Source organism: Hemiscyllium ocellatum, chromosome 19 (genome assembly GCF_020745735.1).
Source record: "Hemiscyllium ocellatum isolate sHemOce1 chromosome 19, sHemOce1.pat.X.cur, whole genome shotgun sequence".
Taxonomy (NCBI): Eukaryota; Metazoa; Chordata; class Chondrichthyes; order Orectolobiformes; family Hemiscylliidae; genus Hemiscyllium; species Hemiscyllium ocellatum.
In genome coordinates, this window is record NC_083419.1 from 39,342,458 (window position 1) to 39,360,987 (window position 18,530).

Genomic DNA, 18,530 nt, shown 5'->3' on the forward strand with positions numbered 1-18,530 from the left:
TGCCACCAGGACAGAACCCCACCGGTCCTCACCTACCACCCCACCAATCTCCATATACATCATATCATCCGTCGTCATTTCCACCACACCAAACAGACCCCACCACCAGGGATATATTTCCCTCTCCTCCCTATCAGCGTTGCAAAAAGACCACTCCCTCTGTGACTCCCTCGTCAGGTCCACAACCCCCACCCGACTCAACCTCCACCCCTGGCACCTTCCCCCACAACTGCAAGAAATGCAAAACTTGCGCCCACACCTCCCCACTTATTTTCCTCCAAGGCCCCAAGGGATCCTTCCATATCCACCACAAATTCACCTGCACCTCCACGCACATCATTTACTGCATCCGCTGCACCCGATGTGGCCTCCTCTATAGTGGGGAGACAGGCTGCCTACTTGCGGAACGTTTCAGAGAACACCTCTGGGACACCTGGACCAACCAACCCAACCACCCCGTGGCTCAACACTTCAACTCCCCCTCCCACTCCACCAAGGACATGCAGGTCCTTGGACTCCTCCATTGCCAGACCATAGCAACACGACGGCTGGAGGAAGAGCGTCTCATCTTCAGCCTAGGAACCCTCCAACCACAAGGGATGAACTCAGATTTCTCCAGTTTCCTCATTTCCCCTCCCCCCACCTTGTCTCAGTCCCAACCCTCGAACTCAGCAACACTTTCCTCATTCCTGAAGAAGGGCTCATGCCTGAAATGTCGATTCTCCTGCTCCTTGGATGCTGCCTGACCTGCTGCGCTTTTCCAGTAACACATTTTCAGCTCAGACAATCACAAAGGCCAACCTCTCATTTATAGCATCCATCTATTAGGCCCGCTGTCAAGAAAAGGCTGCCAGCATTCTCAAAGATCCATCCCACCCTGGCAATGTTTTTCTACAAACTCTATCATCAGGGAGAAGGTACTGAAACCTGAACACACGCACCAGCCTGTTTCGAAACAGTTTCTACCCTATTGTTGTTAGAATACTGAATGGACTCTCAAACTTTTAACATTTGCCTGTACCTGTGTTTTTTTTTATTTTTGCTGCTGTTTACCTATTATTTACTTATCTATGCTACCTAACTATGTGATCTGCCTGTATTGCTCGCAAGATAAAGCTTTTCACTGTGCCTCGGTACACATGACAACAAATTCAATTCAATTAAAGAAGTTAGACCAATTTAAGAATAGGATTTAAAGCATATGGAGTTAAGCACTAAAATAATCTAAACTAACTTGAAACAAACAAGATTTTTCTCCCCTTTACACTAAAAACACTGCTCTAGGTCTCTTCATTTGGTTGCTTATCTCAGTGTATGAACCAGCATGCATTCCAGAATGGAGGAGGGAAAATTACAAAAGCACTAATCCTGTTTCCCCCCAAAAATCATTACCAGAATTATGTCAAATGAATAGAAGGGAGAAAACAAACCCAAAACTTCCACATAAAAACTGGCTGAACTGCAGATGCTGGCAATCAGAAACGAAAACAGAAATTGCTGGAACAGCCCTGCAGGTCTGGCAGCAACCGTGCAGAGAAATTAGTTACTGTTTTGGGTCCAGCGACCCTTCCTCAGAACTCAGCTGGCCCTTCCACATGTTACTTTCAAGTTGTACACCACCATTAGTAAAGTGGCAGATCAGCTCAGGGAAAAAAATGGTGAAAGGAACTATAACTTGAACAATCAGATCCTTAAAAGAGTAAAGAGGAGAGATTGAGGAGCATGGATGGTAGTGCAGGTAGGTAAAACCAACAATATGTCAACTGGAAGAATGAAAAATGTTGTGTTAAACACAGGAGGCCATTCAACATCATATCAGAGCTGGGAACTTATTATGTAAATTGTTGTTTATTCTGATCCCATTTCTTTGCCTTTTGCTCATATTTTTCAATCTCCATTTTTTGTTTCTCCCAGCAATTGCTATTTCAGCTGAAGTATTCTAAGTTCTATCCTACAATTTATAACCTATCCCACAGATTCACCAAACAGCAGACAAAATATCTTTTGCTATTTACTTAAACTCACTTTGATTAGGTTTCATCTATTTGTTCAGTAAGAAAAGCCTCAATTTTTCTAACTTTTCTTCATAACTATAATCTTGTACCATATAACATTCTTATGAATCGTCATTTTATATTTTTCACATCCCTGGTATCATTTTATGGAGGAACATTAGAGTTGCGTGCAACACTTCAATTGTGGCCTAGGTGTCAGTCTTTGCTCACAGTACAGCTTGCTATTGAGTCCTCAGCTTTAGTGCCTAATCCCTTAACTGAAGCAATGTAACACTGTGGAAGGTTCAATTTTTAGAATAAGCAGCTATACTGGAACCCTGTATTTCTACTCACTGGACACAAAAGACACAACAGAATAACATAAACAGGAGCAGTACAGTTTTCATACTGTCCTGACAAATAAATAAAACTAAAGAAGAAATGGAATTTCTGGACACTTTATTGTATAGTGGGAGCTTGCTGTGTACACATTGGCAAACATTGGATTGAGATTTTAAAAATAATTCATTGTCCAAAAGGTACTTTGGGACATAATGAAGTTGTGAAAAGTTCTATATCAGGGCTACCTAAATTTTGGGGACTTTAGGCGTTGCAAACTCTGTCGCAGCTTTGGTTGTCATAATGCTGGGGCTGAATACTAAGAGCTGTGAGGGCTCTTTAAATCTGTACTATTTTTCTATTGGTAGTCATGGCCTAATGGACTGCGCCCTCAGACCTGACTCTTCCTACAGAAAAGCCTGTGAGGTAGATTTTATTTATTGGAGGAACCTACCGTTTTCATCAACATTATTTGCCATCTTTTCATCAAGAATCAAAACCCCCACTCCTCACCAAATGAAGTCTTCTCCTCCTTCAGCAATTTAATCTCAGCCCTCTGTCCACCTTGATTGCTCAACAATTCTCATAAACCTGAATTACTTACTTGTGTTACACAGTCAGAAACAAAATATAGCATCACATGGGAAAAGGTGAAGGAAGCACTATATACATGCCAATTTTTCTTTTTCTGAACATCTAAATTAAAATAGTTCAACTGAATTAACATGCCACCGTTTATTTTGTTCACACAACACCTCGTTCCATAATTTCATCCTTTTTTTATCCTTTTCTACTAAATACTTCTTCACTTGCATAACTTACCTCAATTTTTTTTGTTGGTGCTTCTTTCTTAGCTTATATTCTTTGTAAATGACTTCCCTTTCATCTGTTTGTCAGTTCATTAGTTTCCTTCAGAATAGCTGCATTTTCCATAACTCCCCCATCTTCTGCAGAACTAGAGTCCATTAAAAAAAACCTCATCCTGACACCATCTCTATAATGATATGTTCAGCTTCCTAATCACCTTGTCCCATATCTGAAGGATTAATCCAAAGATTACCATACGTAGTAATGCATAAATGTATCCCTTAATCACGTGTGTACCTTTTCCAGAACATGGGTCCTTCCTTTCACACGTGTAATGAGTCATCGTTCTGAAGTTTCCTGTAGTAATAGTGGAAGATGATAATCTGTCGTGCTTATAGGCTTTGTATGCAAAAGGTGGCACAGCTTTCAGGAAGGCACTAATTGTCATGTTTCGTGCATACACAATGCTGGCCATCACCTTATAAGAAAGATGCAAATATATTTGAGAGTGCCAAAGTGATTTATTAGAATGGCACCCAGTATGAGACTTCTGCCACAATGATAGATTGAAAAAGTTGGGACGGTTTTCCCAGGTACATCAGGTAATCAGGAAGGCAAATGGAATACTGGCCCTTATTTGAAGGGAATTGGAGCATTAGAGTAGGTATGGAGAACTTGTCTTATGTGCAAAGGTTAAACTGTTTGGGACTGGACTCACTGGAATTTAGAACAACAACAGATGGTCTCATTGAGACATAGAGGATTCTAAAGGGACTTGACAAGGTAAATTCTAAGAAGGTGTTTCAACTCATGGCAATGTCTGGGGCCAGAGGCATAGTCGCAGAATTTAGGGGAGGCAATTTAATGCTGAGATGAGGAAGAATTCCTTCTCTCAGTGGGCTGTCTCTCTTTGGAACTCCCTGCCACAGAGAGCTGTGGAGGCAGAGTCTTTGTGTGTAGGATTTACAAGGATGTTGCAGGAGTTGGAGGGTTTGAGCTATAGGGAGATACTGAGGGAGAGGTTGGGCCTGTTTTTCTTGGACTGCTGGAGGCTGAGGGCAGACCTTATAGAGGTTTATAAAATCATAAGGGGCATGCAAAAGGTATGTAGACAAGGTCTTTTTCCTGGATTGGGAGAGTCCAGAACTAGAGGGCACAGGTTGAGAATGAGAGGGGAAAATATAAAAGGAACCTAAGGGGTGACTTTTGCCCGCACTGTATAGAATGAGTTGCCAGAGGAAGTGGAGGAAGCTGGTACAATTGCAACATTTAAAAGGCATTGGGTAGGTATATGAATAGGAAGGGTTTAGAGACATGGGGTCAAATTCTGACAAATGGGATAGATTAATTTAGGATATCTGGTCAGCATGGATGAGTTAGACTGAAGGGTCTGTTTCCATGCTATATATCTCTATGACTCTATATTTAAGGCCAAGATAGATACCCGATTCTTCATCAGCAGAAGAAACAAGGGCAGGAAGTAGGCATGAGGAGTGGCGGATCAGCCAAGACCCTATGCAATGACAGCGCAGGTTCAAAGAACCAAATAGCTTATTCCTATTTCTTATGGTTTCAGGGAGTGAAGAGAGCTGAGAAGTCTGACTGAGGTTTTTAACATTGTGAGCAGGCCGCACAACATAGATAGGATGAAACTGTTTCTACTTCTAAAAAGAAACAAGAATGACAGGGTATAGATTTAAAGTGATGTGCAATCAAAGCAAAGGTGATGTGAAAAAAATCTTTTTCATGCAGTGAGTCATTAAGGTCTGGGATTGACTCCCTTGAAATGTGGTGGAGGGAGGTTCAAGAGGACATTGTTTCTATCCAGAAATCCATCCAGTGTCGAGGGATATGGGAAAGAAGGCAGATCAGCACTAATTAATAGACTGTGCAGGCTCAATGCGCCGAATGGCTTCTCTCTGCGTTGCTATAATTCAGCGATTATTCAGCTGCTATTGCTTGAAACTTGAATGAACTCAGGTTGTAAGTTTGCTTAATGAGCTGGAAGATTTGTTTTCAGGCATTTTGTCACTATGCTTGGTAACATCATCAGTGAACCTCCAGTGAAGCGCTGGTGTTCTGTTCCACTTTCTATTTATGTGTCTTGGAGATACCATTTTTGGTTCTTTTTCTCAGATGTTGGTAAATGGTGTCCAAATCGATGTGTTTCTTGGTGAAGTTCTGGTTTGAAAGCCAGGCCCTTAGGAATTCTCATGCATGGCTTTGTTTAGCCTGTCCTAGGATGAATGTGTTGTCCCAGTTGAAGTGGTGTCCTCCATTGCCTGTGTAAGGATACTAATGATATGTGGTCATGTCAATTGATGGCTAGTTGGTGCTAGTTTCCTGCCTGTCTATCTGATGTAGTGTTTGTTGTTGTCCTTGCAGGGTATTTTGAAAATGACATTAGTTTTGCTGGCTATTGGCACAGGTTCCATTAGGTTCATCAGCTGTTTCAGTGTGTTGGTAGGTTTGTGGGCTACCCTGATGCCAAGGGTTTGGAGTAGTCTGGTCATCATCTCAGAGAGGTCTTTGATGTGTGATAGTGTGGCTAGAGTCTCTGGGCATGTTGTTTTCTCTTGTTTGGGTTTGTTGCTTAAGAATTGGTGGACTGTGTTTATCAGGTATCCGTTGTTCTTAAATACGCTGTATAGGTATTTTTCTTCTGCCACTCATAGTTCCTGGGTGCTGCATTGAGTTGTGGCCTGTTTAAATAATGTCCTGATGCAGCTCCATTTGACAGTATTGGGATAAACAATAGACAAGAGGTGCAGGAGTATGCCATTCTGTCCTTTGAGCCTGCACCACCATTTGATATGACCATGGCTGATCATCCTTAATCAGTGTCCTGTTCCTGCCTTATCTCCATAACCCTTTATTCCACTATCCTTCAGAGCTCTATACAACTCTTTCTTAAATGAATGCAGAGGCTGGGTCTCCACTGCCCTCTGGGCAGAGCATTTCACACAGCCACCACTCTCTGGGTGAAGAAGTTTCTCCTCATCTCTGTCCTAAATGGTCTACCCCGTATTTTTAAGCTGTGTCCTCTGGTTTGGAACTCAATAAAGGTAAACTCACTACTCGCAGATACCAACCCCTAACAACAGGTGGCGATGGACCAGACTCTACAGCTAGAAAACTGTATCTCAGCATTACTGAAGAAACTTCACAAAACAGGTAACAAGACAGATCCAAAACACCACATTTCTATGGATTACCTAAGGTACACAAACCAGAGGCCCCCCTCAGACCCACAGTCTCACTTCCTTGCATACTTACATACAGACTAGCAAAGAAACTTCATCATAAACTGAAATACCTCATACAAAACTCATGCCACACCACCCACTCCACCGAAGAATTCCTGAACATCAAAGATACCAAAATAGAAGAACACAAAATCATGGTTTCCTTCGACATGATGGCCCTATTCACATCCATTAACATCAGCCTGGCCAAAGAAACACTGACCTTACTACTAGATGAAACAAGGACACAAACACCAGACAGCACCAACTCCATCAGCAAGGACAGCATTCTCAAGTTAGTAGACCTGTGCCTCAATACCCATTTCACCTTCAGCGATAAGACCTACAAACAAATCAATGGAACACTCATGGAATTACCAATATCAGGATTCATAGCAGAAGCAGTTATGCAGAGACTCGAATGAACAGCCCTCCCCACGAGTCAACCCAAACTTTGGATCCGCTGTGTAGATTACACCTTTGTCATCACGAAAGGAACAAGTTGGAAGAAACCTACAATATTGTTAGCATCCTTACTGGCATACATTTCGCCAAAGAGGAAGAGAACAATAACAGACTCCCCTTCCTCAATTTCACAGTAAAACGAACAGTCAATGGAAAACTGCAGACCGGCGTCTATAGGAAAGCAACACACACAGACCAGATACTCAACAGACTAGATACTCATCCCAACACCCACAAATGGAGCTGCATGAGGACATTATTTAAACAGGCCACAACACACTGCAGCACCCAGGAACTACGCGTGGCAGAAAACAATTATCTATACAACGTATTTGTGAACAACGGGTACCCGATAAACACAGTCCGCCGATTCTTAAACAACAAACCTAAACAAGAAGACACAACACGCCCAGAGACTCTAGCCACACTACCATACAAAGACATCTCTGAAATGACGACCAGACTACTCTGAGTCCTTGGCATCATAGTAACCCACTAGCACATGGAAGCAATTACTGATGACCCTAAAGGACCCTGTACCAATTGCCAGTAAAACAAATGTCATGTACAAAATATCCTGCAAGGACTGTAACAAAAACTACAATGGACAGGCAGGAAACTACCTCCAGGATATATGAGCACCAACTAGCCACCAAATGATACGACCAACTATCACTAGTATCCTTACACACAGGCGAAGGAGGACATCACATTCATCCAAGACAGGCTAAACAAAGATGCACATGGGAATTCTTAGAGGCTTGGCATTCAAACCATCAATAACCACATCGATTTGGACCCCATTTACTACTCTCTGAGAAAATGAACCGGAAATGATATCATCCACCTTAACAGACCAAGACACAAATAGAAAGCGGGACAGACACCAAAGCCTTCACTGGAGGCTCACTAATGATGTGTCTTAGCATGGTGACGAAATGTCTGAGAACAAACCTACCAGCTCAGTGAACAAGCTTACAACCTGAACCTCAACCTGAGCTTCAAATCTTCTGAAATATCTGAATGAACCAGATTACAATTCACTACATAAACGGGGTCCACAATGGTATTCCTGATCAGTTCACATCACTCCCTGAGTGATGGGAGCAGTTAGTGAGAGAACTAAGAGGAGGGAAAAACATACTTGTCCTCAACCTAACCTATCTACTGACCGCAGTTACAGGTCTCCCAGATATTATTGGTTGGAGTGACAACCACAGTGTGTGCATGGAACCAAAATCCCATCTTCACATTGAGGATATACATCATGTTGAGAAGCATAATCACCTTGCTAAATGGGATGGATTTCAAACAGAACTGGCACCTCAAAACCAGCCATCCATGAGGTGCTGTGAGCCAACAGCAGCAATTAAATTAAATCTGACTACAATCTGCAACCTCATTCCCAGGCATCTGACCCACTGTACCATTACCATCAAGCTGGGTTGTCAAGAGTGCAGGTGGATATACTAGGAACATCATCAGTCAGATCAATTTTCTTGCATCCTGCCACATCCAGTCACAAATTATGATGGAAAATTAAATAAATAGCAGCAGGCAGCTCCGCAAATATCTCCATCCTGAACGGTGGTGAAGCCAAGGACATCAGTGCAAAGACTAAGCTGAAATATTTGCTAGCAATAACAAGTGGATGACCCATCTCAGCATCATTCACAGGTAGTCAGCACCACAGATAAGAGCTAGAAAGAACGTAAGGCACTGCATACCACAAAGACTATGGTCCTAACAACATTCCAGCAATAGCACTGAAGACTTGTACTCCAGAACCAGTCATACCTTAGCCAAACCCTCCCAGCACAATGAGAACACTGGCATCAAACTGGTAATGTAGAAAATTGCCCAGGTACGTCTTGAGCACAAAAAACAGGACAAATCCAATCCACTTGTCACCCCAGTCTACTTTTGATCATCAGCAAAGAAATGGAGGGGGTAATTGACAGTGCTTTCAAGCTGCACTTGCTCAGCAATAACCTACTCACATGCAATTAATTTGGGCTCCACCAGACCATTCAGTTCCTGACCTTATGATAGCCTTGGTTCAAACAGTGACAGAAGAGTTGAACACCTGAAGTGAGACATATGTAACTACCTCTAGCATTAAGGATACATTTGATAAAGTATGACATCAAGGCACTCCAGCTCAATGGGAGTCAATGGAAAATCAGGAAGAAAGCCGTCCATTGTTTGTAGTCATGCCTAGCACACAGGAAGATGTTTGCAGTTATTAGTGGCCTATTATCTTAGTCACAGGACATCACTGCGTGAATTCCTCAGGTTAGGGCTCTCCTCAGTCCAACTATCTTGAGCTGCTTCAGCAATGAACCTCCTTCCATCATAAGGGCAGAAACTTGAATGTCCACTGGTAATTGCACAATGTTCAGCACTGTTCGCAACTCTTCAAAAAATGCAGCAGCCTGTGTCTATTTCAAGAAAGAGTTGGGTAACATCCAGTCTGAGGCTGATAAGTGGCAAGTAACTATTCCACTACACAAATACGAGGTACTGATCACCACCAATGGGTGAATTTAACCACCTCCCCTTGACAGAATGGATAGCTATAAATAAAGCCACATAACAACTCTTGCTTTAAGTACAGGATTGAACTAGGGATTGCATATGCCTAGATAAATGCAACTCCAGCAATACAAGCAGCTAGATAATGCAGCTCCAGCTTGATACCATCCAGGACAAAGCAGCAGACTTAAATGGCACCCTCTACATTACCTTCAGCATTTGTTTCCTTCTCCACATACATATCATGGCAGCAGAGTTTATTAAACACAACATACAACGCATTGCAGTTCACCAAGACTCTTTTGACAACAATTTCCAAACGTCCAACCTTTACCACTTCGAAGGACAAAGCCAGCAGACACCCAGGAGCACCAACACATTGTACATTATACATTATAAGTTTCCCTCCAAAACATATATCATCTTTACATAGAAATACATTACCATTTTTTTCAACTGTTACTGGATTCAAATCTTTAAACTCCCTTTCTAGCAGCATTATTGAAGTACATACACCCCAAGGATTGCAGTGGTTAAGAATGCAGCTCACCCCAGCTCCTTCTCAAGGCAATTAGATTCGGCAAGAAATGCTGACTCATCAACGCCTATAACCATGAACAAGTTGGATACGTTAAGAAGCGAATTTAATCCCTCAAGAGTTCTACAACTTAGTCTAAACAGGTCACTTCTGGTTGACGGTGGATGAAAATACTTCAGCCTTACCTTTTGCACTGACGTGCTAGAGTCCCCCATCATTAAGGATGAGGATACTTATGTAGCTTCCTTTTCTTGTTAGTTGTTTAATTGTCCAGCACTGTTCATGACTGGATACTTTGCTCTACTAAAATTAATTGTCAAAACAATGTTGATAAAAATTGTAAGAACTTATTGCTCCAGACTCACCATTTCCTTCGCCATTATATTCCAGACAATCTTCAAACATAACCTTCATATCAGCAACAAATTCTTCTTTCACGGTATATTGTTTTTCATTAAGTTTTCTTTCAATGGTGGATAGATCCATAGGTGTCTAAAATGTTAAACATAGTTTGACGTGGTTGTGAAAAATTGTTTAACAATACTGTATGCCAAGCAATGGCTGCTCAAGAGATTTCTTAAAAAAACGAACAAAAGAAACTTTTTTCTGGTTACGTATGAATTACTTAAATTTTCATAGCTAATCTCTCTGGTTTCAATTACATTTTGCTGCACTGTAGTTTGATAGTACGTATGGGTATTAAGAGTTCACCATAGTTTCACAATCAGAATTTAATTGAGTGAAATTTCCTAGTGACAGAGGGCTGATAGCGATAGCTTGAATGTGTTCCTTAAACAATATTAACTGGCAACTATATTCAAAGTACATTGAATGACTAGAAGAGCAAATGGCAAAAATGTCAGGATTGCTGCAACAGCAGTTTTCTGAAATAGACAAGGAGGAGGCTGGAAGAACACAGCAAGCCAGGCAGCATCAGGAGGTGCAGAAGTCAATATTTCAGGTATTGGCCCTTTTTCAGGACTAGTCCTGATTGCTGCCTGGCTTGCTGTGTTCTTCCAGCCTCCCGCTTGTCTACTTTGGATTGCAGCATTTGCAGTTTTTTTGTCTCTAGCAGTCTTCTGAAGACAGGTATATTGTACAGCAGAGTATTTGTATTTAACAGTTCCAAACTTGAATGTGCTTCCTGCTGACATGAGGTACTTAAAATGGAACTGTAACACACAAGCACTAATTTTCCTAACCTTTGAGATCAACAAAAAAATCAGATTCTGTTCATATTGATTCACAGAAATTCAGTTTACTGAGTGAAAATTTCCTATTTGCATGCCACTAGAGTTGGTCCAAAGTGACCAGCAGTTGCTCAATGCATAACATTAATCTATTATTACCAGAATAACATTAGAATTACTTTACTGCCTGCACTTGGAAATGAGCGATCCAAAGGAGACTAAGTTTTCCATGTAACAATTCAGCACATTCACTTCAAAACTGAATTTAATAGATGACACCAGTTCAAATTTCCGTCTCTTTACTTATCAAAGCAAAGGCAAACAAGGAAAATGACTTGACATTAATTCATAATAAGTAGATATAAGTGATCCCATCTTTCTTCTAGAATCACTTTTAAAATATTGTGCCTAATCATCTCTGCAAAAAAAATCCTATTCTTAATCTGTAATTCATTGTAAACCCATAAGTTTTGGCAATAGCAGTTCTATTTTGGCATTGTCAAAAATGCCTGGCTGATTTACTTTTTCTTCTCATTTTTACTGAGACAATCCATCCAAAATACATTTTAATAATAAATACAGGATGCAACAAGAACAATATTCTTACTTCAATTATCTCGTAGTAATTTGGGGCATATGATTCATCTACAGGTTCAAGAAAGGGCCAAGAATCCTTGTGAGCTTTCACAGCATCTAGGACTGATGGAGAAAAAACACAATGAATCTCAATGTACAATGTAAATAAGTTCCTACTTGTGAAAAGACACCCAAGTTATTTAAAATCAAACATCTTTGAAAAAAAATTACTTGCTTACCTTTATACATAGCAATATAATCTTCATCGAGTTCAAATCTACAACAGAAGAGATTTAAAATGAATCAATAATTTACTTTCCTTTACCGATTAGGTTTCTCTAATTATTTTTGGTCTGCGATAAATTCTAATTTTAACATCTATAACCCAATGCACACAAGAATGATTTTAAAAAGAAACTCCATTTAGAATAAAAATATACAGCACTTGTCAACACAATCTACTCCCATTACTGACATGCAATAGATATTGCTTCTTGTTAATATATCCAAAATACCAAATCTACTCACAGAGTAGTACAACTAGGAACCAAATCACCATCAGAAGTCTGTGTACCAACAGCGGGCAGCGCTCTAGTGTACTTTGTAAAACTCATAATTCTGAAGCACATTTTGTTACTTTACAGAAGTGCTAAATGCCAAATACATTCTATACTTCAAAACATTTGTTTTGATTGTAAATTATAACAGACACAAAGTGAAGAGAAATGAGCAACAGTATGAGATGGATGGCATTATAGAAAGGCTTGGGGGGGGGAGGGGAGGGGAGGGGGGTGGGCGGGGGGAGTCTCAGATACAGTCACATAGATGGGCTAACTCCAGGAAAGGTAAGAGAGGTAGGCAGCTAGTGCAGGAGTCTTTTGTGGATATACCCATTTCAAACAGGTATGCTGTTTTGGAAAATGTAGGGGGTGATGGATTCTCAGGGGAACATAGCACGATCAGCCAAGTTTCTGGTATTGAGACTGGCTCTATTGCAACGAGGGGTACGTCGGGTTCCAAGAGATCAATTATGTTAGGAGATTCTCTAGTCTGAGGTACAGACAGACATTTCTGTGGCCAGCAGTGAAGAAGCAGAATGGTGTGTTGCTTCCTGGTGCCAGGATCAAGGATGTCTTAGAGAGGGTGCAGAATGTTCTCAAGGGGGAGAGGGGACAGCAAGAGGTCATTGTAGACTTTGGAACCAAGGACATAGGAAGGGAAAAGGTTGAGATTCTGAAGAGAGATTTCAAAATTCGGCAGAAATTTAAAAATGAGATCCTCAAGAGTAGTAATATCAGGATTACTCCCAGTGCTAGAAGCTAGTGAGAGCAGGAATAGGAGGATAGAGCAGATGAATGCATGGCTGAGGAGCTGGTATATGGGAGAAGGATTCACATTTTTGGATCATTGGAATCTCTTTTGGGTAGAATTGACCTGTACAAGAAGGACAATTGCACCTAAATTGGAAGGGGACTAATATACTGGCAGGGAGATTTGCTAGAGCTGCTCGGGAGGATTTAAACTCAAAGTTTGGGAGAAGATTTGTAGCTCGGGTACTTGTTGTTGTGGTTCTGTTCACCGAGCTGGGAGTTTGTGTTGCAAACGTTTCGTCCCCTTTCTAGGTGACATCCTCAGTGCTTGGGAGCCTCCTGTGAAGCGCTTCTGTGATGTTTCCTCCGGCATTTATAGTGGCTTGTCTCTGCTGCTTTCGGTTGTCAGTTCTTGCTGTCCGCTGCAGTGGCCAGTATATTGGGTCCGGGTCAATGTGCTTGTTGATAGAGTCTGTGGATGAGTGTCATGCCTCTAGGAAATCCCTGGCTGTTCTCTGTTTGGCTTGCCCTATAATAGTAGTGTTGTCCCAGTCGATTATTATAGGGCAAGCCAAACAGAGAACAGCCAGGGCATTCCTAGAGGCATGGCATTCATCCACAGACTCTATCAACAAACACATCGACCTGGACCCAATATACCGGCCACTGCAGCAGCAGAGACAAACCACTATAAATGCCGGAGGAAACGTCACAGAAGAGCTTCACAGGAAGCTCTCAAGCACTGAGGATGTCACCTAGAAAGGGAACGAAACGTTTGCAACACAAACTCCCAGCTCGGCGAACAGAACCACAACAAGGATTTAAACAAGTAAGGTGGGGCGGGGGTGGTGGTGGTGGGAACCCATGGAGATAGTGAAGAAGGAGATCAATCTGAGACTACTACAGTTGAGAACGGAAGCGAGTCAAACAGTTAGGGACAAGGTAGGACTAATAAATTAAACTGCATTTATTTCAATGCAAGGGGCCCAATAGGGAAGGCAGATGAACTCAGGGCATGGTTAGGAACATGGACTGGAATATCATAGCAATTACAGAAACATGGCTCAGGGATGGGCAGGATTGGCAGCTTAATGTTCCAGGAAGGATAGAAAGGGAGGCAAGAGAGGTGGGAGAGTGGCATTTTTGATAAGGGATAGCATTACAGCTGTGCTGAGGGAGGATATTCCCTGAAATACATCCAGGGAAGTTATTTGGGTGGAACTGAGAAATAAGAAAGGGATGATAACCTTATGGGGATTGTATTATAGACCCCCCCCCACCCCCAACCGAAGAGAAATTGAGAAACAAACTCGTGAGGAGATCTCAGCTATCTGTAAGAATAATAGGGTGGTTATGGGAGGGGATTTTAACTTTCCAAACATAGACTGGGACTGCAATAATGTTAAGAGTTTAGATGGAGAGGAACTTGTTAAGTGTGTACAAGACAATTTTCTGATTCAGTATGTGGATGTACCAACTAGAGGAGGTGCAAAACTTGACCACCTCTTGGGAAATAAGGCAGGGCAGGTGACTGAGGTGTCAGCGGGGGAACACTTTGGGGCCAGCAACCATAATTCTATTAGATTTAAAATAATGATAGAAAAGGATAGACCAGATTTAAAAGTTGAAGTTCTAAACTGGAGAAAGGCCAATTTTGACAGTATTGGGCAAGAACTTTCGAAAGCTGATTGGGGGCAAATGTTCGCAGGTAAGAGAAAGGCTGGAAAATGAAAAGCTTTCAGGAATGAGATAACAAGAATCCAGAGAAAGTATATTCCTATTAGGGTGAAAGGGAAGGCTGGTGGGTATAGGGAATACTGGATGACTAAAAAAATTGATGGTTTGGTTAAGAAAAAGGAGGAGGCATATATAAGGTATAGACAGGACAGATCGAGTGAATCCTTAGATGAGTATGAAGGAAGTAGGAGTATACTTAAAAGGGAAATCAGGAGGGCAAAAAGGGGACATGAATTAAGGACAAATAGAATTAAGGAGAATCCAAAGAGTTTTTACAAATACATGAAGGACAAAAGGGTAACTAGTGAGAGAATAGGGCCCCTCAAAGATCAGCAAGGTGGCCTTTGTGTGGAGCCACAGAAAATGGGCGAGATACTAAATGAGTATTTTGCATCAGTATTTACTGTAGAAAAGGATATGGAAGATATTGACTGTAGGGAAATAGATGGTGACATCTTGCAAAATGTCCATATTACAGAGGAGGAAGTGCTGTTTGTCTTGAAAAGCGTAAAGGTGGATAAATCCCCAGGACCTGATCAGGTGTACCCGAGAACTCTGTGGGAAGCTAGGGAAGTGATTGCTGGGCCTCTTGCTGAGATATTTGTATCACCAATAGTCACAGGTGAGGTGCCAGAAGAAGAGAGGTTGGCAAATGTGGTGCCACTGTTTAAGAAGGGTGGTAAGGACAAGCCAGGGAACTATAGACCAGTGAGCCTGACCTTGGTGGTGGGCAAGTTGTTGGAGGGAATGCTAAGGGACAAGATGTACATGTATTTGGAAAGGCAAGGACTGATTAGGGGTAGTTAACATGGCTTTGTGTATGTGAAATCATGTCTCACAAACTTGATTGAGTTTTTTGAAGAAGTAACAAAGAAGATTGATGAGGGCAGAGCAGCAGATGTGATCTATATGGACTTCAGTAAGGCGTTCGACAAGGTTCCCCATGGGAGATGGATTAGCAAGGTTTGATCTCATGGAATACAGGGAGAACTAGCCATTTGGATAGAGAACTGGCTCAAAGGTAGAAGAGAGAGGGTAGTGGTGGAGGGTTGTTTTTCAGATTGGAGGCCTGTGACCAGTGGAGTGCTACAAGGTGCCAGGTCCTCTACTTTTTGTCATTTACAGAAATGATTTGGATGCGAGTATGAGAAGTACAGTTAGTAAGTTTGCAGATGACACCAAAATTGGAGGTGTAATGGACAGCGAAGAAGGTTAGAGCTGAAAATGTGTTGCTGGAAAAGTGCAGCAGGTCAAGCAGCATCCAAGGAACAGGAAATTCGACGTTTCGGGCATAAGCCCTTCTTCAGGATGCTTATGCCCGAAACGTCGAATTTCCTGTTCCTTGGATGCTGCCTGACCTGCTGCGCTTTTCCAGCAACACATTTTCAGCTCTGATCTCCAGCATCTGCAGACCTCACTTTCTCAGCGAAGAAGGTTACCTCAGATTACAACAGGACCTTGGCCAGATGGGCCAATGGGCTGAGAAGTGGCAGATGGAGTTTAATTCAGATAAATGCAAGGTGCTGCATTTTGGGAAAGCAAATCTTAGCAGGACTTATACACTTAATGGTAAGGTTCTAGGGAGTGTTGCTGAACAAAGAGACCTTGGAGTGCAGGTTCATAGCTTCTTGAAAGTGGATTTGCAGTTAGATAGGATAGTGAAGAAGGCATTTGGTATGCTTTCCTATATTGGTCAGAGTATTGAGTACAGGAGTTGAGAGGTCATGTTGCAGCTGTACAGGATATCGGTTAGGCCACTGTTGGAATATTGCGTGCAATTCTGGTCTCCTTCCTATTGGAAGGATGTTGTGAAACTTGAAAGGGTTCAGAAAAGATTTACAAGTATGTTGCCAGGGTTGGAGAATTTGAGCTATACGGAGAGGCTGAACAGGCTGGGGCTGGTTTCCCTGGAGTGTCGAAGGCTGAGGGGTGACCTGATAGAGGTTTACAAAATTATGACGGGCATGAATAGGGTAAATAGGCAAAGTCTTTTCCCTGGAGTCAGGGAGTCCAGAACTAGAGGGCATAGGTTTAGGGTGAGAGAGGAAAGATATAAAAGAGACCTATGGGGCAACTTTTACACACAGTGGGTGGTACGTATATGGAATGAGCTGCCAGAAAAAATGGTGGAGGCTGGTACAATTGCAACATTTAAGAGGCATTTCGATGGGTATATGGATAGGGAGGGTTGGGAGGGATATGGGCTGGGTGCTGGCAGGTGGGACTAGATTGAGTTGGGATATCTGGTTGGCATGGACCTATTGGACCGAAGGGTCTGTTTCCATGCTGTACATCTCTTTGACTCTATGAGAAGCAGAAGAGTGTTTAAATGATGAAACATTCAGGAAGTTGACCTCTAAATGCACAATGCTATTTTGTTGTGGAGAATGAACATAGCTTTGCTCAAATGGTAAACTTATTAACTGTGCACTTTTAATTTGGAACTTCACCTGTTGGGGGCTGATTTGGGAAATTATATACATGGTTAGAATTTGAAACATGCTACCACAACATATAATGTAATAGTATAGATGCCTATAAGAGTAAGTTAGATAATTACATGACTGAGAAAGAAATGGAAAGATATTGTGATAAGATTAGATAAAGTTAATTGGAATAAGGCTCATGTACAACATACTGAAACCATCACAGACAAGTTGACTTAAAATGGGTAAATATTGCAAATTGTATATAATGAATAGAAACTGTAGTGTACACATACAAATGTCTCCTGATGTACCTGACTGGCAAGGCTTCTCGTTAGAAACATACAAATATAATATTTCTATCTCAGCTTTTCGCATAAAGTATAATTTAAAATTCTATTAGTCTGGTGGACTTTACTCATGCTGTTAAGTAACTGTTTTGGTATTATATTAAATTAAATATCAAAATTAATATTAAAACAAACATTATACTGGAGATGCAATTCCCTTTTTGTCTACAACCAGAAACTAAAGCCATGGTTGAATTCTCATTGATGAGAAAGCATGGCTGCCATATGGCTTCCACCCTCATGTGCATAATAATTCCTTTAATTCAATTTGAAGAACCATGCAATTCTCTCTCTCATTTAATTATCAGTCTCATAAATATCATCCAGATGGGGTTTTCCAGCTTGATTCCATTAACCATTAAACAACTTCTTCCACATTAAGGCTTTACGTAAATTTTATTATCTTTTGCTATTTTCATGAAGAATCAGTGACTGTATATAAGACAAACTCAGCTTTCACTATCCACCTGCCCAAGAAAATACATACAAGTCTTTTGTCTTCTTATCTTTCTTTTTAGGGAACAGTGGTTCAAGGTTCAAAAGTTCAGGAGGCAATTCTTTTCCCTGAGATAGTAACCAGGCTCGCTCTTCTCTCATCTTCCTTCTTTTAGCACGGCCTGGAGATAAAGCAGCAAATTGATATTTACAACATTTGAAAAGTTTAGGAATGTGTAAGCCTACCTTGGAAGATAAATGCACCTCCAGCTTAAAGATCAAAATAACTAAGCAAAAATAACCTATTTACTTGAAAATTGAATTATAACATTGGAATATAAATGGCAAGATCTTTCAAAAACAGAAACTAATTGTTGAAATTTCCATCTGGAGATGTTACAGATTTCCAATAACGCAAGAGACAAAATGGATGAATTTGGACATTAGATGTACGTTGTCTCATTTCAGATTGGTGATCATTAAAGAATAAAATATACAACACATTTTTCATCTTTCTTGAATACCCTATTCCATGCCAACTTAATTATTTACCATTGTTAGCATTGTACTGAAACTTTAGATT

General features: G+C 41.2%; 1 protein-coding gene across 1 annotated transcript in view; it reads right to left on the bottom strand.

Annotated features, from left to right (window-relative positions):
- Positions 1-18,530, bottom strand: part of LOC132825061 (chromatin remodeling regulator CECR2) — a gene marked incomplete at its 3' end in the record, with an annotated part of 127,869 nt that overhangs the window by 19,481 nt on the left and 89,858 nt on the right. Inside the window, exons 10-13 of the mRNA XM_060840068.1 lie at positions 18,000-18,129; positions 11,929-11,966; positions 11,721-11,812; positions 10,289-10,415 (exon numbers count right to left, since the gene is read on the bottom strand). Of these exons, the coding sequence (XP_060696051.1) occupies positions 10,289-10,415; positions 11,721-11,812; positions 11,929-11,966; positions 18,000-18,129 (387 nt within the window). The remainder of the gene's footprint in view (positions 1-10,288; positions 10,416-11,720; positions 11,813-11,928; positions 11,967-17,999; positions 18,130-18,530) is intronic.